The sequence below is a fragment of the Aphelocoma coerulescens genome, chromosome 4A (genome assembly GCF_041296385.1).
Source record: "Aphelocoma coerulescens isolate FSJ_1873_10779 chromosome 4A, UR_Acoe_1.0, whole genome shotgun sequence".
NCBI lineage: Eukaryota > Metazoa > Chordata > Aves > Passeriformes > Corvidae > Aphelocoma > Aphelocoma coerulescens.
Window position 1 is genome coordinate 14,114,799 of NC_091018.1, and position 24,933 is coordinate 14,139,731.

At 56.2% G+C, this 24,933-nt stretch overlaps 1 protein-coding gene and 1 pseudogene across 1 annotated transcript; one reads left to right on the forward strand and one right to left on the reverse strand.

Moving 5' to 3' along the window:
• Positions 1–2,322: 2,322 nt before the first annotated feature.
• Positions 2,323–4,904, reverse strand: LOC138110223 (serine/threonine-protein kinase pim-1-like). The gene is made up of 5 exons (XM_069014929.1): positions 4,311–4,904; positions 4,139–4,189; positions 3,547–3,913; positions 2,725–2,901; positions 2,323–2,466 (listed from the first exon to the last, which is right to left on the reverse strand). The coding sequence occupies exons 1-5, from the start codon at positions 4,902–4,904 to the stop codon at positions 2,360–2,362; spliced, it is 1,296 nt and encodes a 431-aa protein (XP_068871030.1). The 3' UTR covers positions 2,323–2,359.
• A 9,234-nt stretch (positions 4,905–14,138) lies between these two features.
• On the forward strand, positions 14,139–15,255 carry LOC138110688 (olfactory receptor 14A16-like; annotated as a pseudogene).
• The last annotated feature ends 9,678 nt before the right edge of the window (positions 15,256–24,933 follow it).

Consider the following 24,933-nt stretch of genomic DNA (forward strand, 5'->3'; position numbering starts at 1 on the left):
GCCACAGCGCCGGCTGCGCACCATTAACCTCAGCTCTGGGACCACTGTCTGCCCCAAGCTCCGGGGGATGCATTGGGAGCCCGGCTGGGCTCTGCCCTGGGGCCATCCTCCAGTGACAGCTGCAAACAGGGAGCATTTAGTTGCCACCAAGAGCCCAGCCACGCGTGGAGGGGAGCCGGTGCAGGTGCGGCCTGCGCTGTTGCCTGCTGTGCTCTGGGGCTGCTGCTCCCGCAGAGGGAACTGCACTGGCGTGCCAGAGGAGACAAAGAAGCTTCAGCTTAAGCCAAACTGAGCTGGGTGGCTGGGCTGGCAGGAGTGGGGAGGGTCAAGGGCATTCACAGAGCTCATCCTGCTGGAAGGACGAGGAAAAGTGGCAGTGGGAAGTGAACAGTGAGGAGAGCTGAGGCCTGGAGGGCAGCTCTTGAATGACACTCAGGTCTCACCGGACCTCTGAGACATTGCTGTTCTTCTGCCAGTGACAGGATGAGTCCCTAAACCTGGGGCTCGCTCCTCCCCGTGGTCAAAGGCATCAAGGAAGGCTACAGTGCGACAGAGACTGCCCTGAGCTGGCAGCTCACTGGGGGAAAAGAGGGAGCACTTGTGAAGTAAAAGGCAGGTGGGGCAGAGAACTGTTCAGAGAAGGGCTGAGCTAAAGCTTGAGCAAGCTGAGAAATGTCATTTGGGGTCATCGCAGATTGATTTCATTTCACAAGTTATTGAACAAGTTTATTTTAGGGCGGGGGGGGTGTCATGTTTTCCCCTGGAGGCGTGCACTCTGCAGGCTTGAGCTGCGTTGCTGAAATGCTCGAGCACGTCTCTGCTGCGGCTGACACCGGGTTCTTCTTTGGCTTCTTCCGGCCCGGTGCTGAGCCGCAGCAGAGCCCTGGCGGAGCCCAGAGCAGCCTCAGCATCCACAGAGCCCGGCTGCAAGGAGAGAAAGCAGAAACCGCCCATCACTTGAAGGCTGCTGTCCCCCTTGTCCCAGCCGCCCTCGGTGCCCAGGCCGTGCTGGCTGTGCTCAGAGCGGTGCCCGAAGCCGCCCGTCACTGCTGCCTTTGGCAGGAGAGCAGGATGGCAGGACACGTGCCACCGCCCGCAGCCAGCCGTGGCAGATCCACCTCCTCAGCAGCTGCCCAGAGCGGGATGCTCCTGTGCTCGCTGCCATCTCCCAAAAGCCCTTATCCCACCCGTGCCAAGAAGACGGGGACCCACCGCACGCCACCCGCCGCCGGAAGAAAAGCTGCTCCCAAGCGATGTCCTCGGTCTTCTCCAAGGCCCCGTCCCATCCACGCCGCAGCTGGTCCCAAGCACTTCCCGATCCAGGCTGGACACCACCTACAACGCTTCCTTTAAGAAAAACAAACAACAAATTAATGAAAAGGGATTACAGACAAAAAGGAGAAACAAGAAAAAAGGGAAAAAGTCTTCTCTCTGTCGGGGGCCTGAGGAAGGCCCAACCTTCCCTACATGCTGGGGAAAAACCCACCCACAGGCGAGGGAAGCCCACGCTTTCTCCCTTCCCCCCCGCACTGCCCCCCAACAGGCACAGCGAGCCCAAAGCAAACAAGCGGAGTGGAGCAGCCCAAGCCCCTCCTTTCCTGCAAAACAAAGCAGCCCGTGCACAGCTCCTGGAGTGCCACCTCTGCTCCTGCCATGGGGGCTTGTTTGTGTCGGGCTGGCTGCCCCAGCCCCAGCCCCAGCCCGGGGAACAGTGGGTGGTGGGGGCTGTTGGCAGGGCCAGGGGCCGGCTCCCATTTCCTAAGCACCCCAGCCCATCCCGCCCGCCCTGCCGAAAAGCAGCTTGGCAGCCGGCTGAAGAATTAGTTGCATCCGCCCCAGCAAAGGGGGGAACCTTTGCTTCCTGGCCAGGCCGTGCAATGCCCAAATCTGGGAGCATCCCCCTGCGTGTGGACTCATCTGTAAATTCGCTGTGGAGCCTGGCTTTGAAGAAGGTGCCAGAATCAAAGCCCATCATCTTCAGCTTGCCGGTGGCCAGGTCGAGGAAGAGCTTGCCGTCCTTGACATCGTCCTCCACGTCTCCAGCAGCAGCAGGAGTACAGCTTCTCCAGGGGCTCCTTCTTCCCTGCGGCTGAGAGCAGGCTGTCAGTGCCCCGCCCAGGGCCCCGGCTGTCAGTGAAGCAGGACAAGCAAAAGCAGCTTGCACGGCGGCCACCAGTGCTGGGAAGAGCAGCTCAGCGCCAGCACAAGGGCTGCGTGTCCCCATCTGACGACCCCTGCGCAGCCATACAGGCAGGGCAAAAAAGCCTGCGTTTCTTGGCTTCTTCTGGCCAAGGCACCTGTGGAGCTGTAACTTACCGGCTCCCTGGATCAAAGTGTGCCTGTGGCTCTCTCCCTTCTTCTATGGACGCTGAATATCCTGCAGCCAAGGATCACACGACAGGTCTTCTAATGAGGGCCTGTCCAAGGAGTGCAGGGACAGACACCCTCTGATCAATTCCTTGCACTCTGCGGGGAGAAACCAGAAAGCGCCGGTCAGTTGCAGAAGGCTCCTGTCCGCTTTGCCCCACTATTGCCATGCCCAGGCCATGCCATGGGGGCTCCGAGCTGTGCCCGAACTTTCCCATCCATTCTTTGTTTTGGAGGAGAGCAGGAGAGCGGGGCATGTGCCACCTCCTCGGCAGCTGCCAGAGCGGGATGCTCATGAGCCCGCTGCTGTCTCCCAGTACTGCTATTCCCCCCCGTGCCGCAGAGATGAGCATCCACCTTGAGAGAGCCGTTCTGGGAGCGACAGCTGGCCCCAGCTGATGTTCCGGCCCTTCGGGAACGGGTGCCGCCCGCAGACCATCTGGTGCAGCACGATGCCCAGGGACCAGACGGTAGCTGCCTCGCCGTAGTACCAGCCAAAATGGGTCCATTCTGGGGGGCTGTACGCTGGTGTTCCTACGGAATAGAGAGGCAGTTCATTCGCGGGATGCTGCCTGCTCCCGGAGCCTCGCCCCAGCATCCCTGGGCACGCGGGGGCCGCACCAGTGGCACGCGGCATGACCCGCTGCCCTCTCGCCAGCGCCTGTGACTTGTGGACAAACTGTGGGTTGTAAAAGAAGCCACCGGTGTCACAAGAGGGCAGCGGAAGCCCTGGCAAGGCCCGAGCATTCCACGCAAAGGGAAAACCCGCTCAGTGCCGGGGGGGGGGAAAAACCATGCCTTCACCCTCCCTGCCTGCATTGCCCCAAAAAAACATTCTGAAGCCAAGGCAAACAAGGCGAGCTGAGCAGTCCGAGCCGTTTCTTGCCTGCACACCAAACCGGCGGGTGCACAGCTTCTGGCCCCCGCCCTCTGCTACCCCCACCCACGGCTGTGTTTTTGTCACGCTGGCTGCCCCAGCCCCAGCGCCAGTCCTGGGCAGAGTGGCTGGCGAAGGCTGCCAGCAGGGCTGGAAGATGGCCCCCCGGCCACCCGCACTCAAAAGCAACTGGGCTGAAAACTCGGTCCCATGACTGGCATCAAAAGGGAGAATCCCCGCTGCCACAGCCAGGTTGGGCCGCGAGATGCCGGCACCGGGAGCCTACCCCGGCGAGGACTCACCTGCAAAGCGGGTGTAGGCTGTGTCTTGCAGGTAGGTGCCGCAGCCAAAGTCAATCAATTTGGCCTGGCCGGTGGCCAGGTCAACCAGGATGTTCTCTGGTTTCACGTCCCTGTGAAGGACCCCGCAGCTGGTGCAGTGCCGCACGGCCTCCAGGACCTGGCGGAACAGCTTCCGTGCCACCTCCTCTGACAGGAAGCCCCGCGCTCGAATGAAATGACGCAGGTCCTGAGAGTGCTCCGGCCGCTCCATCACCAGCACCACGTTGTTGGGGAGCGCGAGCCACTCGAGGAGCTGCACCACACCAGGGAAGCCGGTGGACACCTTGTCCAGCAGCACGACCTCGAGTGGTGCGCTGGTGCCGTTGGGCTGCGGGAGGAGCACGATGCCGTCAGTGGGGCTGATGCCGTGCCAGGGCTCGGGAAGCCCTCGCCCAGCCCGGGATGCTCTGCGCCCTCCGCTGCCCCCACGCCCCCTCTCCCCCGAGGCGTCCTGGCGCCTTCCACCCTCCCGGGCCTCGGCTTATCCCCGCCCGTCACGCCCCGGCTTCTCCCGCTGCCCACCACCCCCATGCCCCCACCGCCGCTCACTCACCAGCTCGCCCCAATGACGGATGCGGTTCCGTGGCACCCGTTTGATGGCCACCTGCAAGCCAAGGGGAGCAGCGGGCTGAGCTCGCCGCCCGCCCTGCCGAGCCCCATCCTCCTTCTCCTGCGCCCTCCTCCGCCCCCCTCCTCCTGCGCCCGCCGCCGGCCCCGCCACTCACCGGGGCGCCGTCCGAGAGCCGCGTCGCCGCGAAGACGCTGCCGAAGCCGCCGCGCCCCAGCAGCGAACCCACCACGTAGCGCTCCCTCAGGCCCTGCTGCGCATTCCCTGCCGGCGAGACGCGGCTGTCAGCGCTCGGCCCGGCTCCAGAAACGGCCGCCGGGCGCTCCTCAACCGCCCCGGGCCGGGTATCCCCAGATGCTGCCTCTTTCGAAGGGGACACCGGCGGCTCGGGGGCGGGGGCCGCGCTGCCGAGCGGAAGAGCTCGGACCGGGGAAGACGCGGCGGACGCGGCGGGAGCGGCCGCGCCGTCTGTGTCCTCGGCGGGTCCCGGGAGGAGCCGGGGCCGGGGCCGGGGCCGGGGCCGGGGCCGGGGCCGGGGCCGGGGCCGGGGCCGGGGCCGGAGTCGGGCCAGCCGGAGCCAGAGGCTGACAGTGCTGCCCAAGAGGCAGGCACTGATGCCCGCCCAGCAGCGCCACCGCCAGTACGCCAAGAGCCGGGCGGAGGCGAGACCGCGGCGGGACGCCCGGGGGCGGGGAGGGCGCAGCCCCGCCCGGCGCCGCGGGAGGGCCGGGCGCATGGCCCGGCCTGGCATGGGGAGAGGGAGGCCGCGGAAGGGGCGGAGGGGGTGGAGCAGTGAAGGGAGAGCGGGACAGGGGATGCGGGACACTGGGAGAAGGAGAGGAGGAACAGGAGAAGGAACGCAGAGGGTCTGGAGAACCGCTGCTTTCGTGTTGCTCTTCTGCTGCTGCCGCTGCTGCCGCTGCTGCTGCTGCCGCCGCTGCCGCTGAAGCGCTGGGAGCGTTGGTCCGCGTGTCCGTGTGTCTGTTGCCCGGGTGTCCGTTTTTGCCCCGCGCGCCCCGCGGCCGAGCCCCGCGCGCCCCGCGCCAGCACGGGCCGCTCCGGGGCCGAAGCGGAGTCACGGAGCATCTCTTCCTCCCGCAGCCGCGCCAAACGCACCATCTTGTTTAGCTTCTTCTTCACCAGATTGTAACTCTTCCTTGCGGCAGTCTTGCAACTTGCCCCTGCTGCTGGCTCGCCCCGCGCCGCGGTCTCTTGCTCACAAGAGCAAGAGCAACCAAAGCGCTGTCCGCACTTTTCGCCTGGAGCAGAGCAAAGTGCTGAATGAGGAGCCTGCCAGCGCCAGGCAGAGGCAGCCCCGTGGGAGGGCAGAGCAGGACGTGAGGAGGGAGACGTGCAGCCCCTGCGGGGTGCAGCGCTGCTCCCCGGCCGCTCGGCGTGGGCAGTGGGAGCGGCGGGGCCGTGCCCGGCGCGGTGCCCTCGTCGCCAGGGCTGTTGCTGTTTTCTTGTCCGGTTGCAGGTGAAAATCGGAGACTGCCGATAGGAGGCTTCAAATAAAAGAATGGAAACACTCTTTTTGCTGAGTTCTGATGCCGGTCCAATAGAGCAGCTAAGCTCTCAGCTGTTTGCCTCCTCCCTGCCAATCCAGCACTTTCAGCCTGGAGCAAAGGCCCTCTCTGCAAAGAAACTGCTGGCTGGTTTCCTTCTCCTGCTGTTCATTGACACAGGTAGAAAAGCAGACTAGTTTGGATGCTGAGTCTGTCCAAACAGACAGTGAGCTTTGCCATGTGAAGCCAAGACACGGAGTCTTGAGCCCTGCGACAGTGTCATGGGAATCACCTTTGTTGCTGCTGCTGTCTATTGTCACTGCTGAGGGTGCAGTCCTAGGGGAGCACATGCCCTGTCTCTAGAAGCCAGAGCCGAGCAAGGCACTGGGCTCTAAAATCTTCCCTTGGCAGGCTTCTGGTGTCTCCAGCATTGCTTCCAAAGCCAAACAGGGAGAAGGCAAACTGTGTGTAGCTCTTGGTATTGTAGAGTGTCTCAAACTTGCTAAGTCCTAGGTGTTTGAGGTAAGATCAGTTTGCAATGACTGTGAGGTAGAACTAGTGCAAGACAGAAAAGGGGAGCATAGAAGGGAAGCAATTCATAGTATACGGGAACATCTTGGGTTGTTTCTTTCCCTTTGCGTGTCCCTTCTGGGAAGCTGTTTTGCTTTTGCAAGAATCTTGTCCACAGTGATGTTTGCTCTTTTCAAGACCCTTTCCTGGAGACCTAGCTGGAGCTCCTGTCCCAAGATGTGCCATCACATGCAGCTTCTCTTGGCTTGCCACACTGTGCGTGCAGCACGACTCTTGCAGCAAAGCAGGACCAAGGTTTTGAGAGCTTGACAACTTGTCCTTTCTCCTCCTGGTGGACTAGCGAGTTGTGCCGTGGGTAAGGTTTTCGTCGTTACTGTTCTAGGCTAAGGAAACAGGAGGAGGGGGTAGCAGCGATTGTTAGGCTGGCTGAATGGAGAGGAAGAATGTCCGGAGCCTGCAGCCAGAAGTGGAGAGCTGGGGGCTAATCCTTCCAAGCTCTCAGTGGACATCTTGCAAGTGACCTGGACTGTGAAAATGGTCTGACAGAGGCAGTTGGTTTCTGAGTTCAGCGTAGATGCTTGCACGTCTGGTGCGTTGGTGCGCAAATCAAGAGTACAATCGGTTCACAGGAAGCACCAGAAGAAGCTGGAGCTCTCCGAGCAGACGACTGAAAGAATGTGCAAAGGAGAAATGCGGGAAATGACTTGGTGTACCTTGCCTGGAAGAAGGGTAGTTTTTTCGAATAATTCCTAATCCGTTCCCTTGGCTTTTGACTTTCTTAACAAGGCCATTTGCATCCCCGATTCAGCACGAAGCGAGAGGCCCGGGCTTACGGAAGCGCGCCAAAGATTCCTCCGCAGCGACGCTCAGGTGGAAAGAGGAGCGGGGCGCCTGAGCAGCCTCCGGGGAAGCATCCCGCGAGGTGCAATTTGCGCCGTGCTGGGAGAGGAGGAGGGGGAGAAGGATGGGCCTTGCGTGGCAGCAGCAGCAGCAGCAGCAGCAGCAAGTTTGGGCCGCAGGACATTGGGCCTGCGCCGCTGCCCCACAATGGGCGGGCGCGTTCCCGGGGCTGCGGCCCTGGCAGCGCGTCCGCTGAGCTGCCGACGCTGCGGGAGCTCCCCGGGCTGGGCTCGGGTTCCCGCTGGGACTGGGCAGCAGGCTGTGCTCTCACTGTGGTCAGCAGCAGCGGGACGTACCTCTGGACATCCACGTCTCCTGCTGCTGGGAAGAAGCAATGAAGCGAGTGCAGAAGTTCTGCTTCCTCTTTCTCCCAGTGGATTTTTTCATTTCATTCCACACTCCAGAGGCAATTTCTGTGCTGGCCTCTGTCAGCTGATTCTATTTCAAGAGCACCAGCAACAGGGCTGTGTTTGAGCGCTGTGAATGTGGCCTGTATGGCTTTCATTCTCCTTGACTTTTTGCTTATAGACCTGTGAACATTTCAAGATCTGCTAATCAGGATGCCTGCAACAAAACATCTGAATTCCCCATCAGAAAAGTACTGTGGCTAGCACCGATCAAAAGAGGCAATTGCAGTTTTTCAGATAAAATTCAAGTGGCAACCAGAAGAGGGGGAAGAGCAGCCATGATCTGTCATTCCCAAGGCAAACGCAAGAAAAGCCTCCTGCTGTCCCCTGAGGACGAGTGAAACTGTGCTGGGAACAGTGCTGGAACCCGATCCTTTCTTTCTCGGAAGGTTGCATCAGGGCAGCACAGCTGGGCTCTGAGGAATCAGGTCTGTTTGTGGCTGATTGTGTCTCTACTCCAGAAATTCACCGGGAAAAACCTCTTGGGAAGCCGAGGCACAAGCAGGTGGGAAGGGGCTGGCGCTGCTGCTGCTCTTGGCCGGGAGCCCCGGCTGTGCCGGTACAGGGCCCACTGCGCGGTGGCTCCTGCTGCTGCCAGAGCTGGGCAGGTCTCAGGGACAGGGAATGGACACGGGGGACAGCAAAGGCTGTGGGGGGCTGCAGCGATGTTCACACTTGGGCCAGTGCCAGCACCAGCACAGAGCTTCAGCCCCGCGATTATCCAAGAGGGAAATGCTGGGGAAAGGCTCCATTTCAGCCTTCCTTTACTCATCACTGTGAAGTGACCAAAATAAAAGGAGAACAAGCAGAGCCCGATCTCTTCTCCTTCGGGAGGAGTCCCACGCCTTGGGCTGTGAGAGGCCCTGAGGGGCTGTGAAGGGCTGTGAGGCGCCATGAGGGTTTGTTAGGGGCTGTGAAGGGTCATGAGGAGTCGTGAGGGGCCGTGAGGGGCCGTGAGGGGCCATGAGGTGCTGTGAGGGGCCATGAGAGATTGTTAGGGGCTGTGAAGGGTCATGAGGGGCCATGAACTGTGAGGGACTGTGAGGGACTGTGAGCTGCCACGAGGGGCCCTGGGGAGCTGTGAGGGGCATTGAGGGGTCATGAGGGGCTGTGAGGGGCCTTGAGGGGCCATAAGGGTCTCTTAGAGGCTGTTGGAGGCCAGGCACCTCATGGAACCAAGGGTCAGTTAGGAGACTGTGCAAGCAAGGAGATCATGGTTGGCAGTACAGAACTTCATGGAACCACAGGCCCATTGTTACACAGCAGGGCCGCAGAACCAAGGAGATCATTGTGACACTACACAACCTCATGGAATCAAGGCGTCCATGTTACGCTACTGAACCTCATGGAGCCAAGGGTCCATTGTGACACTGCGGACCCAAGGAGACTGTTGCTGACAGTACGAAAGTTCATGGAACCAAAAGTCCATTGTGACATTGTGGGGCCTCATGGAACCGTGGAGACCATTATGACACTTTGTTACTATCTGATTTACACCCAGAAGGGCAAAGAAAATGAAATCTCTGAGTATAAAAAGGAAAGAACTTTGAAGGTTCCAAATATTCCCAAAGATGAGATTAAAACCAAACGAGATTAAATGTTGGTGCCAAAAAAATGGATATCTGTTTATCTAATGGTAAGAGAGGCAAAGAGAAAGGAGAAAAGTAGAGAAAAGTTAGAAAAAGCCAAGGTTACTCTAAAAGCATAGGATAAGTCACCACCACACTGTGCTACCTTTGTTGCTGCTGAGACAGGGTGGGGGAAGTGGAGAAGTTTTTGCCTTTTTTTTTGCTGCTGTTTGAAGGGTCTTATCTGCCTCTTCCCATCTCTGGAGCAGTTTGGCTGGAAAGCGGCAGCCCATCCTCCGAGATGCAGGCTCCATGCTTGCAGCTGAACCTCGGTCCGCCTGGGACGAAGGAGCAGGGGTAGGGGTTGCACAACTCACTCGGGATTTCAGTCCAGGGGTGAAGGACTGGGGGGGTTCTCCCCAGGCGGGCGGCGTCGGCTCCCGGAGGCCTCAGGGTGTCTCGTGGCTGGCGATGGTGGTGGTGTGGGGAAAGGCAAAGGGCAGGGATTCTACCTTTCGCTTTCGCCTCCACATTTTGCGCCAGTTTTGCCTTCCTTTTTATGGGCCTCAAGGCGGGCTATGCACGGCCCGTACGGCACGTAGTTTCCAGGCGTTCAAAAGTGATTAGGATAAGCAGCCATAATGACGAAGCGCTTTTGAAGCCTTTCCGGTGTTGAGCAGTGATAATGACAAAGCATTTTTTGGAGCCTTTCTCCTATTATTAGGCTCTTGCACACTTCAGAACCAAGGGGCCATTGTGACACTGCAGGGCCTCGTATAACCAAGGGGTCATTGTAGCACGGCAGGGCCTCGTGGAATCAAGGGGATCGCAGTGACACTGTGGGGCTCCATGAGGCCACGGGGCCATTCTGACTGTGTGGAAGCAAGCATACCATTGTTACGCTACGGGGCATCATGGAACCAAGGAGGCCATTGTGAACCAGCGGGGGAACCCGCTGAGACTATTATGACACTTCAAAGGCCTTGTGACACCGAAGGGCCATTGTGGAACTGCAGGGCCTCGTGGAACCAGTGAGACCATTGTGACATCACAGGGCCTCATGGGAGCCAGGGGCCATTGTGACACAGCCAGGCCTCATAGAACCAAGGGGCCCTTGTGACACTGCGTGGCACCATGGAGCCAAGGAGACCACTGTGACACTACAGGGCGTCACGGAACTAAGAACTATGTAACAGTAAGAGGCCCAATGGAATCAAGGGGCCATTGTGACACCACAGGGCCTCATAGAACCAAGGAAACCATTGTGACACTGCAAGGTCTCATGGAAGCAAAGGGCCAGTGTGACACAGCCAGGCCTTGTGGAACCAAGGGGCCATTGTGATCCTGGGGAGCCCAATAGAACCAAGGAGCCATTGTGACACGGCAGGACCTTATGGAATCATGGAGACCACTGTGACACTCTGTGACCTCATGAAACCAATGGGCCTCTTAGGGGCCACCTCTCATCTGCCTTCAAAACACGGGGGGGCTGTGCTTTTCTTCCCATGGAAAAAACCATCTTTCAAGTCCAGCCATCCATGGCCAAAACTGGGAATTCACCTCTGAAATTCCATCTAGCCAAGGAATAGCTCCCAGACAAAAGCTGCCAGGAATGTCCAGCTTCCCTTGGATTCCTGAGGGCCAGCTCTCATCTGCCTTTGAAACACTGGGGCTCCTCACTTTTCTGCCAATGGGAAAGAACTGTCCTTCTTGGCCAGACGTCCATGGACAAAACTGGGATTTGGCCTCCCAAATTCCCTCTATCCAAGGATCGCTCCAAGACAAAAGCTGCCCAGACAAACAGGTCTGGCTGGCCTTGGCCTCCTTGAGCCACTGCTAATCAGCCTTTGAAACACTGGGGCTCTGCCCTTTCCTTCCTGGGGAGAAGAGCTGTCATTCCGGTCCAGGCACCCACAGCTGAAATGGAACTCCACCTCCAAAACTCCCCATATGTCCAAGGGTTGCTTTCAGACAGAAGCTGCAAGGACAGACAGGTCTGGCTTGCCTTGGCCTCTGGTGGCTGCCTCTCATCTGCCTTCAAAAGACTGGGCTTCTGTGGTTTCCTTCCTGTAGAAAAGAACCGACCTTCTTGTCCAGGTGCCCGTGGCCTCAAGCACATGATCACTACATAGGGACAAAGGGGCTCTGTGCTCAGTGGAGTGGAGTCTGAGGACAGTGGAGGAGAGTCCTGGGAGGGCTTGAAGGGTGGTTTCAGAGATGGTGGATCCTTTTGACATAGTAGAGAAGAGCCGGCAAAAGAAAGAATTAATGCAAAGGGCAGCTGGGGAGGTCCAGACTGGACAGAAGGAGAAAGGAATTTCTCTCCCAGGGCAGTGCTGTGGTGCCACGTGTCCCCCAGAAGAAGTCTGGAGCAGCCCAAGGCTTTGTGTGCCAAGGCAGAGCCAGGCAGGACGCAGAGCCATCAGCAAAGGAAGGGGCCGGTGAGGTGGGGCAGCCGGGGGGATGACGACAGCCTGCAGGGACAGAGACACAGGGCACGGACACTGTAGGACAGCCTGGGCCGGAGAGGGCAGAGGGATGTGCAGAAGCTGAAAGGCCCTGACAGAGGCAACTTCTGCAGCACTTTGGCCAGGGCTGCTGTCCCTGCCCCTGAGGCCAGTTGGGAGATAAGTGACCCTTGCAGCCCTGGGGCCTCATTGCCTCTTTTTTCCTGCTCAGCAGCATGGCAGGGGCCACCCCATGGTCCTGCCCTTGGCATTGCACATGCCCACATCCCAGTGCCCCGGGAAGAGTCCCGAGCAATGAGGGAGGGACAGGATCTGCCTTTGCGGCGGCTGGGGCACTGCCTGCAGCCAGCCCGGGCACAGCACAGAGGCACAGAGGGGTTCCATCAGTTAGGGCTGGGAAGATGCTGAGAAGTGACCGGGGGAGAATCATTCCCAGCCCTTGACACAGGAAGCCTCTGGCTGCAGGACAATGCAGCTGCAGTTCCTGAAATGATCTCCTCAAGCTGGAACATACCACTGACTGTGGATTCAGGAAGTACATTCTCTGAGTATCCCTGGTGTAGAACATGAGGACATGCTCAGGGCTTCAGCTCAGTCCAGTAATATTTCCAAGACAATCCTTTCTATAAGGATGAAATTTCCTGAGACTGTTTTCCCTTTCCTACTCTTGGGGAATGGGAGGGGGGGAAGTGATAAAGGAATTCTTCATTTTTAAGAGTCCCTGAGGCATCGGAAGTGTAACTTGAGTGCTCTGCAGGAGTTTCCTAAAGTGCTTTCAAGCCACTCCTCTGCCCACGCACAGCACCGGCATCACCTTTGCTGGACCCGCCAGGCTTAGTCTGACCTGTCCTTTCTCCCACCTGCAAGCAGAACCTGTCCCCAGCCAGTGCCCTGCAAACAGGCAGGTTTCTGTAGGGCCAAGGAGAGTGCCCAGAGATATGGGGTCTGTGAGTGCTGGCAGGAAGAGATCAGGCACAGGGAAACACCTCCAGGAGGAAGATCTTCAGCAAGCAGAGAGAAGATCGGGCAATGAGAGAAAACAAAAGGCAGAAATGTTGTGGCACGGAGAGCTTAGAGACCTCCACAGGATGCCCTCGAGTGCAGCCCCTCCCTCTGAACAAGCCCCCTCCGAACAAGCCCCCTCCCCTCCTCTCTCCCTCCGCCAAGCCTCTGCCCTCAGGGCCGGGGGTCCAAGGCGTGAAGCCCCTCCTGTGCAGGCAGAGCTGCAGCAGAGCTGTGGGGCAGCTCTGCAGTCCCGGGCCCAGTTCCCTCTGCAGAGCACAGGGCCGGGAGCATCTGCCTGGCACTGGGGGGCTCTGGGAGGGGGCACAGCTGGCTCAGCTGGCTCAGGGTGACGCTGTCCCCAGTGCCCGGCTGTGGGCAATGCAGCCAGGGAAGGAGCTCAATCTCCCTACATCCAATGCCATCATTAGGACAATTGGCTTTCTTCTTGAGGATTCCCCCTAAGCTCTGAGCTTCCCTCCAGGACGCAAACAGGTCGTGTAGCATCTTTGTGTTACCTGAAAGCCCCACAGTGAGACACAAAAGTTTTATGATGGCGAAAGTGCTGTTGGGTTGGTGAAATGAGCCATGTGTGTATTTGGCTACCAATGTGGGGCTGAGACCTCGAGAAGGGGATGGACATTTGATGGGCTGTGGTGGATCCATCTGCTCTCAGCAGTGTTGGGATGGTTTCTAAGGGAAATATGGGAGGGTGATTATCCTCTGTCTGACAAGGGTGAAAGCCCAGAGGATCTTGGAACAGGACAGAGTGACAGACCACCTCCCCTCACTCTCCACTCACCACCTTGCCTCACAGAACTCGCTCTATTCTCCCCGAGGGCAGCAGCAATGCTGAGTGTTTCTGACATCCAAAACCAGTCAGCCGGGGAGATGAAGAGGAGCTATAAAAACCTCTAGAACACTTTAACAGCTTTTGCCGTTCCTGTTCTTGGGCCCTGGGAGTGCCCTTGTGTTAGCTGGGGTTTCAAAGTGTAACACCAGGACAGGTCCCTGTCCCCCTCCCACTTCTGCACAGCAAGGCTGAATTGTAAAAAGCCCCGGAGCAATTGCCCTGAAACTCATGTCGCACGCAGCCAGCAGCAAGCAGGGCTGCGGCTGGAGCTGAAGGAAGATCTGCTAGAAAAACAGAAGGGTGTTGTCGGTGATGGAACACGGACTTCGCCGGCCGCATGCAAAGCCAAATTTGATCGCACGAGTCAACTCTTTATATACTGTTCCAAACCAACAGTTCAGCAGCTACAAACTTCAGCTTCTAAGGTTATATGTTTTACATCTCCAAGGGCTACAGATTAGCATCTCCTCGCCCAATCTCCCGTTAACTATCCTACTCTTTGTCTCGCCTCTTGCTCTTTGTCTCGCCTCCTGCCAGACGCGGCCCCGGCCCGCCCCGTCTCTCGTCTCTCGCAAGGCCCCACGCCCGCCAAAGCCGTTCTCCGTGGCGACACTCTGAATCCCCATAAGGTGTCAGTGTGTGACAGGAGAAGGATTTGTGGGACATGTCTTGGATTTGGCTGAGAGCCGTTTCCCTTAAGCTGTCACTGCCTTTTCTCCGTGAACAGGTCCCCATGTCCACACATAGCCAAATGTCCAACAGCAGCTCCATCAGCCCCTTTCTGCTGCTGGCATTCGCAGACACGCAGCAGCTGCAGCTCCTGCACTTCTGTCTCTTCCTGGGCATCTCCCTGGCTGCCCTCCTGGGCAGCGGCCTCATCATCAGCGCCGTAGCCTGCGGCCACCACCTGCACACGCCCATGTTCTTCTTCCTGCTGACCCTTGCCCTCACCGACCTGGGCTCCATCTGCACCACTGTCCCCAAAGCCATGCACAATTCCATTTTGGGACACCAGAACCACCTCCTACGCAGGAGGTGCTGCACAGCCTCTTTCTCTTTCTCTTTCTCTTTCTCTTTCTCTTTCTCTTTCTCTTTCTCTTTCTCTTTCTCTTTCTCTTTCTCTTTCTCTTTCTCTTTCTCTTTCTCTTTCTCTTTCTCTTTCTCTTTCTCTTTCTCTTTCTCTTTCTCTTTCTCTTTCTTCTCTCTTTCTCTCTCTCTTTTTCATTTCAGCGGAGTTTTCCCTCCTCGCCGCCGTCGAGTGCTACGACCGCTACGTGTCCCCCTGCAAACCCCTGCAAGACGGGACCCTCCTGGGCAGCAGAGCTTGTGCTCACATGGCAGCAGCTGCCTGGGCCAGTGGCTTTCTCAATGCTCTGCTGCACACGGCCACTACCTTTTCCTTGCCCCTGTGCCAGGGCAGTGCCCTGGGCCACTTCTTGGGTGAAATCCCACAGATCCTCAAGCTCTCCTGCTCACACTGCCACCTCAGGGAACTCGGGCTTGTTGTGTTTTGCATCTGTTTAACTTTTGGTTCATTTGTGTTCCTTGTTTTCTCCTGTGTGCAGATCTTCAGGGCTGTGCTGAGGATCCCCTCTGAGCAGGGATGGCACAAAGCCTTTTGCACGTGCCTCCCTCACCTGGCCATGGTCTCCCTGTTCCTCAGCACTGGCTTTGTTGCCTGCTTGAAGCCCCCCTCCATGTCCTCCCCATCCCTGGACCTGGCACTGCCAGTTCTGTACTCGGTGGTGCCTCCAGCCCTGAAGTCCCTCATCTACAGCCTGAGGAACCAGGAGCTCAAGGATGCCCTGAGGAAAATGATGACTGGATGCTTTCCAGAAGCACAAACCTGCCTGTTTTCAGCTCCATAGGCTAAAGTGTAATCATTAGAGGCCCAGCCTGCCTTCTCAGGTTGTTTTGGTGGTGGTGGTTTGGGGGCTTTTTTTCTTCTCCTATGTTAATGTTGTGCCCAAAAGATTTTGTTATGCATCTTATTCCCTGTTTACAGGCTGAATGTGACTGTTGACAGGGACTGTGTCAATAAGGAGTCTGCTCTGTGTGTATTCACATGAAAGAAAGGACCCATCAGCAAGGTCTCAGTTTGAGATCCTTTGGTTGAGTCCATCCCTGAAGCTGGAGGGCAGGGCCAGTTTTGCAGGCGTGGGGGGGAAGAGTCCCAGCAGAGCAGCACAGCCAGGGAGCAGCAGAGCTTGGTCTTTTCAGAGCTCCTCTCTTATTACTTCCACTCTCTCCTTTGGAGCCGCTGTGATGGTGTAAGGCCAACAGCTCTGTCCGGGTGGTGCGAGTCCTGCTGCGTGTCACAGGCAGGGACAGGCCATGGGCACTGCTGGGACACAGCTGGGCTCCGCCACAGCGGTTCCATCAGCAAAGGGCATCTCCTGAAGGAGGAACTGCAGGAAGGCTTTGCTCTCCCTCCACAGTCACTGTCAGGAACAGGCCCAAGGAGCAGACTCTAAAGAGGCTGCCTGTGTTCCTTGTTCTCCCAGGGCTCGGTGGGATGAGATCAGGGTCCCAGTGTGGCCTTCAAGAGACTCAGGTGTGGTTCAGGTTTTGCTTGTTGGTGGCCAGTGCCCACCAGATGCTGAATGGTCTGTGATGAACCTTCCTGGGGCTCTGCAGCTTGTGCCAGGGCTGATGGCAGGGGAATGTTCTTCTGGAGGGACTTGGGAGCTGCCAGGAGAACACAGGGGATCTGCAGGGACAGTGTGTGCCAGGGATCAGCAGTGAGTGGAGCTCAGTGGGCACAGGCCTGTTGAGGGTGAGCTCACCCAGAGATAAAGGACTGAATGTTTCCTGTGACCCATGAGAGCTCTGCAGCCCCAGGGGACACAGCAGCTACAGGGAAAGGAGTCTGGGCAGTGACTCGTCTGACCCTATGGGAACTTGCAGAGGAGGATCCAGGGCAGCCCCAGCCCATGTGCCAGCCCTGGAACAAGGCAGGCACCTCTGAGCACCCTCCATGGCCACAGCGGAGCCTGTGTGGGAAGGGGTCAGTGCAGGGAGCACCATCAGCTGCAGAGCTCTGTCTCCCAGCTTGAGCAGCACAGCCCAGCAGAGGCAGCCCATGGCCCCGGGCAGCACAGCCCCCATGCTCTGCAGAGCAGCACCCCCAGCTCAGGGGCTGTGGGCAGCAGGGCAGAGGCTACAGCAAGGGCTGCTCAGGCCAGCACAGACGTGTTCCCCTGGGAAAGGCTCTGTGGGGAGCTGGGATGGGCCAGGAGAAGAGCAGGAGCTCGTGTGTGTGCAGAGGAGCCCTGGCAAGAGGCTGCCCTGTCCCTGGGATGGCAGCAGGAGCAGCCTGAGGAGCCCCAGAGCCAACTCTCTGCTGCTGTGCTGGGCAGCGGGGCCCTGGGGCTGCAGGAGCTTCCCAAGCTGAGGATCTCCTGAGCATTCCAGACACAGAGTCACTGTCTCGGACCTGCAGTGCCTCCAGTTCCTGCTGCAGGGCCAGACAGGACTGGGCTTCTTTGCAGGGCTGGGGCCAGGGCAGGGAGAGGAAAACAATGGACCCTTGATTATAAGACTCCCCTCAGTGTCACAATGCTCTCCATGGTTCCACGAGGCCTTGCAGTGTCACGCTGGCCCCTTGGTTCCTTTGGGCCCCACGGTGTCACTGTGGCGCCCTTGGTTACACGAGGCCCCACGGTGTCGCAAGGCACCTTTGGTTCTCCGAGGGCCCTCAGTGTCTGTTTTGCCAGTGGGCAGGGTCAGCCCCAAAGACACAGACACCAAGTTCAGGAATAGTGTAATTTATTAGAATGCAAAACTGCAAAGAATCACAAAAGGAGAAGCCCAGCAAAGCACCCAATCATCACTACCAAAGATTGCGTACAGTAATCAAGAAAGAGACAGCACCAGTTACCCTCAGGCCTCGCCATCATCCACATCCTCACATCAGCTGGGGGAAGCTGTCACAGCCAAGGACTGGAGAGCCATTCCCGCACCCTGGGAATTCCTGCAGGTGCATCCACCTTTGCGGGCAACGAGGCTTCAACCTCGCTGTGAGAGGGCCCAGCTTTGACAGCGTTGAACAAACAAGCTGACATCACTGCTAGTGTGGGAACATCTGGTTTCATTCTCCTGTTTGGTTTCTCCCAAAGCCTGGCCAGGGCTCAAGGAGGAACCGAGGGAGTTTGATCCTAAAGCCCCAAACAAGGCCAGATGGGGCCTTGTCCAGTTTCTAAATACAGAAAGGTAAATCCGTGTTTCACCAATGAACATAGAGCATATTGCTAATAATGCTTCGTTAATGAGCAGATACAAATAGAACATTTGGTTGGAAGGTTCATCTAGATGTCAACTTTGGCTCAGAGCCTGTTGTTCAGGCCTCAGTCAGGGCCTGTTGTTCAGGCCTCACTACTTCAATCAGTCCTTTGACCTAGAGACGAACTGCAACCTTCATAACAATTCTTTTGATACTACAATCTTGGATTTAAGTATTAGAAAGTCTTTGTTGACAAGCCAAAATATCATACGGGAAGTGCTTTAAGGGTATCTTTTCACAATCTTCATAGGAACGCTTAACCCAGCCATGATTAAAGAGCTGTACGTGAGTTTGATTCCATTTCCCTTTATACTGGGTGCAATTGAACAGTTTACAGTGTGGGTGCATACAACCTATTCCAGGAGACAACATCCATCCACAGACACTTTTTCCTCCATATATTCCTCTTTATCCGATTTAGGTAGGAAATGCCTTTTCTATGAAAATGCAGCGGTCGGGGATCGCCACCCTCGCTCTAGAACTCTGTTTTTATCGTGAACTGTGCTCAAGTTTCTAACCCACCATTTGGGTTGGGCCAGATGGGCCAGCCAAGGCCAGTCATCGAATCCTTCTGGACTTCCACGCACCCAGCAATTACTGAGGTTAAATGAGTTCCCTATCTCTGCTCCTGCCGTTAGAAATCAATTTAGCCAACCAGTGCTCCGATTACAAGGACAACATTAAATCAACAAGATCAACAATAGTTTCACTGTTAAGCGGTCCCTTTCTGTCTGCAGAAGTCACTCAGTGGCACATCAGTCTTCACATCGAGCGCTGTGGATCAGAGCACTTTCCAAAGGGACCATTGGGGCAAACAGGGAGATTTGGTCTGGCAGGCTCTGCAAAACAATATCCTGTAACATCTCTTTGTTCTCTCACAGAACACTTGGCTGCAGGGACACGTGCCCATCTTTCTCACCCAGCTTTCAGGATTCAAACAGTGCTGTCTTTGCCTACAGCTCTTACTTCAGCTGGCTCGGGCGGGCCATTTGGCCTCTGGACCCACACTCTGGCTCCATGATTAGGACTGGTGGATCCAAACCCTTTATCTCCATGAACAGTAGTGATGTGAAGTGGATGTCCTTTTTTCACGGTTGTTTTAAAAACTGGCAATATCAATAACTGTGCTACCCTGCCGTGGGGTTGAATGATCCAGTGTTGTTCACTATTGTTTAACAGAACTACTTTACTTTCTCCTTGATAATCTGCACCAACCACTCCTCCCACCATATGAACACTTGTCAAGGCCAAGCTTGAGTGAGCAGTTATCAAACCAAAGTGTCCCGGAGGAACCTGAATTCCTGTGCCGGTACTGATAACTCTCATTTGCTTCTGATTTATCCTAATTAATTCTAATGCCTAAAGGTCCAGCCCTGCAGCCTCTGCGATGGCCCTGTCAGGGGCCATCTCCCCCGGAACAATCTCCCAGGAAGTCCAAGTGTCACTGTCCGTGGTTGTATTTGCAAATTGGGTGCAGCCATGCGCATCCAGGGGGTTTCCATTTCCCCAGTGGGCCCATTGTTAAGGATATGGAGCACATCTGTGAGGTGGGTTTTTCATTGCCACACGTTCCCATCTCCTATATTTTTCAACTGCTCTTTTAACAACCCCTTCATCTGTTCAATCAATTCTGCAGCTTGTGGATAGTCTGGTAGATGAAAAACCCAGCAGTCTTACTCACTTTATTTTTCGCAGTAACAGACAAAGCATTCCACGTCCTAGCGTCAGCAAACCCTATAAAAACAGCCAGTTTCATCCCTTCCTCCTTCATCTGTTGTATACAATCTCACACAGTTTCCCAGCGATGTTGGGGTCCTGGCCAATCCTTTTCTGTAGCGTATTTAGTCTTATATCCCTGAGCAGCCAAAGCTAACAAATGGGTATTTGGAGCATTATTTCACAATGTCATTATATAGATGTGAAAACATAAACATCGATTTTTATTATATTATATACATGTAGATCATTAATTTTTGTTATTATTCTCGTTGTTATTATTATTATTATTATTTCCTTTGCTCAAACAAATCCAAGCTCAAGATTAAAAACTTCTTCTGTCGCTCCATGTGGGAGCGTTTCAACAACAATCGTTCCTTCTGTTGGTGCTGTTTCCGAGATGCTGTTAACAAAATTCACCCTCCTCTTCCCAAACCCACAAGTTCTTTTCCTTTTTCCATATGCAATTTTTGGATGCATTTTAATACATCCAGTGCTTCAGCTTCTTTCAATTGACGTCCTCATTGCTCGCACGGTGCTCCGACCTCAGCCCACGCCACAGCCAGCAAACCCTAGGGAAGGTCTTCCCATGCGGGAATTTTGGATGGGACCGATTCCTTACACTTACATTTAAAAAGCAGCATTTTGTTGTGATCCGGCCAGACTATACCAAATTTGTTTTACCAGTGGGCAGGGTCAGCACCAAAGACACAGACACCAACTCAAGGAATCGGCGTCATTTACTGTAGTTCAAAGCAGCAAAGAATCACAAAAGGAGAAGCTCAGCAATGCACCCAATCATCACTACCAAAGATTGCCCGTAGTGATTAAGAAAGAGACAGCAGCAGTTACCCTCAGACTTTACCGTCACCCACATCCACACATCAGCTGCGGGAAGCTGTCACAGCCAAGGACTGGAGAGCCATTCCCGGACACTGGGAGTTCCTGCAGGTGCCTCCACCCACAGGTGACGCTTCCAACCTCCCTGTGAGAGGGCCCACCTTTGATAGTGTTGAACTAACAAACCGACAGCACTTCCAGTGTGGGAACATCTGGTTTCATTCTCCCGTTTGTTTCTCCCAAAGCCTGGCCAGGGCTCAAGGAGGAAGCAAGGGAGTTGACTTTGACCATACAGCCCCAAACAAGGCCAGATGTCAGATTTCATGGCCTTGTCCAGCTTCCAAATACAGAAAGGTCAAGCCATGTTTCACTAATGGGTGGATACATCTATCAGAGCGCTAATGACCATGCGCATTTCATGAATGAGCAAGTTCAAAGATAACCTTTGCTTGCAAGGTTCTGATGGTGCCCCAAGCCCCAGGACTGGAGGGGCCCCTTGGCTGCGGGGCTGGGAGGGAGGGAGGGAGCTGCCCCTTGTTCTCACTCTGCCTCACGCAAAGCTGGGCCGCTCACAAGTGGGGCAGCACAGCAAACAGGCAGCCTGCGAGTCTCTTCCATCCTCGTCTCTTGAGATTTTTCACCTTTGAGCTTAGGGTCTACAAAGGCAACTGCTTTTGGTCCCGCTGTGTATCCCCACGTACAGCAATGCTGCTAAATCCGTCTGTAGCACAGCAGCAGGGGAAAGGCCTCAGCCCTTCAGTGTCAGGAGCTGCCGGGCTCTGCCTGAGCAGCTCAGCCAGCAGGAAGGGAGCTGCTCCACACGGCAACGAGGAGCAAAGGACTGCAGCACCTCCTTCTTGGGCAGAGCCCAAATTCGGTGGGGGAATAACAGAGTTATTCTCATGCACTGGTGCATCAGCACTGCAGGTGCTGTGCCCGCAAGCACATGGTTCGAGATCTGCAGAAGAATTCTGCAACTCTTGACTGGGTCAGGATGTCACCAGTGCTAAACTCCACTTTAGCCCAAAGCAACCACTTTACGCATCTGCTAGTGTCTGCTAGATTTTTTCTTCAGGGTATCCAGACAAAAGTAAACAGGAGGAGCCTACATTTTCATTGTTGAGCAGAAATGTATCTCATTTTGCTGTACAATCCTTTTTTAAGACGAGTTATCTCTTAAAAAAAAAAAAGAAAGAAAAAAGAAAAAAAAATATGAAAGAGAAAAAACCAAATGTGTAGTGAAAAATCTTCTGTAACTTTGGATTAAGAGGTAACTGATCTTTTTAAAAAGAGAACAAAGTTATTTACTTTGCAAATGTGCTGATGGCATGGATCCATCTCACTGACCTCAGCATCCTTTTTTAAAGATTTTGGGGTTGATTGTCAATATTAAATTGTGGTTGAAGCAATAGGAAATTGAAATATGGATTGTGCATGACCGTGTCTTGAGTGTAAAAATATTGCAGTTTGAAACTTGGACCTAAAGTATTGCAAATAAAAGTTATAAATACCAATGGATTGTGTGACAGCAGCTTTTCCTATAGGATGTGCAGCATCAGAAAGACTTCATCAGTGTGGCTGCGGGTGCTTTTAGCTTTGTCCTGTGCCACTCTATGATGACATGAAACAGGACTTCACCTGCCACCAGCCCAGGCCACCCTTTGCCACCCCAGCTCCTTGGACCTTGGACAAGCAGACACAAAGTCTTTCTGCTGCTTCCCCCTTTTGCACAAATGCACAGAGAGCTGGGATTTTTCCAGGCCTCGTGTCTCCATTGTGCCATATTCCTAAAGAACCAGCAGCCCCTCCCGATGAATACGGTGAGTTCCACAGATGCTTGTCAGCTCCACTTCCTGCCTAGAAATCTTGAAACTGCTTCTAAATGCTGCTCTCTTCAGCTCTTGGACACCTACTCACACAGAGCCGGGCAAAAAATGCTCCTGACGCCAGCTTACAAGGTGAGTAACGCCAAAGAGGGCTATGTGGGAAATCTCTATCCCTGCCTATCCTTTTAAGAGATCTGTGCCTTGTATCTAAAGGAAGGAATGTGCAAGCAACGGGACTGACACTTTCACTCTCCGTGTTCGTTCCGCAGCCACGGGTACAAAGACATTATGGGAACCCTTGTGCAGACAGAGCCTTCCGTCCCTGTAGAAGGGAGCGCGGCGGGTGGGGGCGGTTGGCGGGCAGCGAGCCCCGGACAGCAGGCGAGATCCGGCTCCACACCCGGCAGGCCCTGCTAAGGCTCAATGCCGGCTCCTCTGCAACAGCAAAGACCTTCAGCCTTGGCACTGCCCAGAGGGGCAGTGCTGGCCCGGCCGCACAGCTCATTTTCCCCACAAGTTGCAGGAGGTGAGAACGCAACACTTGCAAACACTGACTGCGAGCCACAGCGCCGGCTGCGCACCATTAACCTCAGCTCTGGGACCACTGTCTGCCCCAAGCTCCGGGGGATGCATTGGGAGCCCGGCTGGGCTCTGCCCTGGGGCCATCCTCCAGTGACAGCTGCAAACAGGGAGCATTTAGTTGCCACCAAGAGCCCAGCCACGCGTGGAGGGGAGCCGGTGCAGGTGCGGCCTGCGCTGTTGCCTGCTGTGCTCTGGGGCTGCTGCTCCCGCAGAGGGAACTGCACTGGCGTGCCAGAGGAGACAAAGAAGCTTCAGCTTAAGCCAAACTGAGCTGGGTGGCTGGGCTGGCAGGAGTGGGGAGGGTCAAGGGCATTCACAGAGCTCATCCTGCTGGAAGGACGAGGAAAAGTGGCAGTGGGAAGTGAACAGTGAGGAGAGCTGAGGCCTGGAGGGCAGCTCTTGAATGACACTCAGGTCTCACCGGACCTCTGAGACATTGCTGTTCTTCTGCCAGTGACAGGATGAGTCCCTAAACCTGGGGCTCGCTCCTCCCCGTGGTCAAAGGCATCAAGGAAGGCTACAGTGCGACAGAGACTGCCCTGAGCTGGCAGCTCACTGGGGGAAAAGAGGGAGCACTTGTGAAGTAAAAGGCAGGTGGGGCAGAGAACTGTTCAGAGAAGGGCTGAGCTAAAGCTTGAGCAAGCTGAGAAATGTCATTTGGGGTCATCGCAGATTGATTTCATTTCACAAGTTATTGAACAAGTTTATTTTAGGGCGGGGGGGGTGTCATGTTTTCCCCTGGAGGCGTGCACTCTGCAGGCTTGAGCTGCGTTGCTGAAATGCTCGAGCACGTCTCTGCTGCGGCTCACACCGGGTTCTTCTTTGGCTTCTTCCGGCCCGGTGCTGAGCCGCAGCAGAGCCCTGGCGGAGCCCAGAGCAGCCTCAGCATCCACAGAGCCCGGCTGCAAGGAGAGAAAGCAGAAACCGCCCATCACTTGAAGGCTGCTGTCCCCCTTGTCCCAGCCGCCCTCGGTGCCCAGGCCGTGCTGGCTGTGCTCAGAGCGGTGCCCGAAGCCGCCCGTCACTGCTGCCTTTGGCAGGAGAGCAGGATGGCAGGACACGTGCCACCGCCCGCAGCCAGCCGTGGCAGATCCACCTCCTCAGCAGCTGCCCAGAGCGGGATGCTCCTGTGCTCGCTGCCATCTCCCAAAAGCCCTTATCCCACCCGTGCCAAGAAGACGGGGACCCACCGCACGCCACCCGCCGCCGGAAGAAAAGCTGCTCCCAAGCGATGTCCTCGGTCTTCTCCAAGGCCCCGTCCCATCCACGCCGCAGCTGGTCCCAAGCACTTCCCGATCCAGGCTGGACACCACCTACAACGCTTCCTTTAAGAAAAACAAACAACAAATTAATGAAAAGGGATTACAGACAAAAAGGAGAAACAAGAAAAAAGGGAAAAAGTCTTCTCTCTGTCGGGGGCCTGAGGAAGGCCCAACCTTCCCTACATGCTGGGGAAAAACCCACCCACAGGCGAGGGAAGCCCACGCTTTCTCCCTTCCCCCCCGCACTGCCCCCCAACAGGCACAGCGAGCCCAAAGCAAACAAGCGGAGTGGAGCAGCCCAAGCCCCTCCTTTCCTGCAAAACAAAGCAGCCCGTGCACAGCTCCTGGAGTGCCACCTCTGCTCCTGCCATGGGGGCTTGTTTGTGTCGGGCTGGCTGCCCCAGCCCCAGCCCCAGCCCGGGGAACAGTGGGTGGTGGGGGCTGTTGGCAGGGCCAGGGGCCGGCTCCCATTTCCTAAGCACCCCAGCCCATCCCGCCCGCCCTGCCGAAAAGCAGCTTGGCAGCCGGCTGAAGAATTAGTTGCATCCGCCCCAGCAAAGGGGGGAACCTTTGCTTCCTGGCCAGGCCGTGCAATGCCCAAATCTGGGAGCATCCCCCTGCGTGTGGACTCATCTGTAAATTCGCTGTGGAGCCTGGCTTTGAAGAAGGTGCCAGAATCAAAGCCCATCATCTTCAGCTTGCCGGTGGCCAGGTCGAGGAAGAGCTTGCCGTCCTTGACATCGTCCTCCACGTCTCCAGCAGCAGCAGGAGTACAGCTTCTCCAGGGGCTCCTTCTTCCCTGCGGCTGAGAGCAGGCTGTCAGTGCCCCGCCCAGGGCCCCGGCTGTCAGTGAAGCAGGACAAGCAAAAGCAGCTTGCACGGCGGCCACCAGTGCTGGGAAGAGCAGCTCAGCGCCAGCACAAGGGCTGCGTGTCCCCATCTGACGACCCCTGCGCAGCCATACAGGCAGGGCAAAAAAGCCTGCGTTTCTTGGCTTCTTCTGGCCAAGGCACCTGTGGAGCTGTAACTTACCGGCTC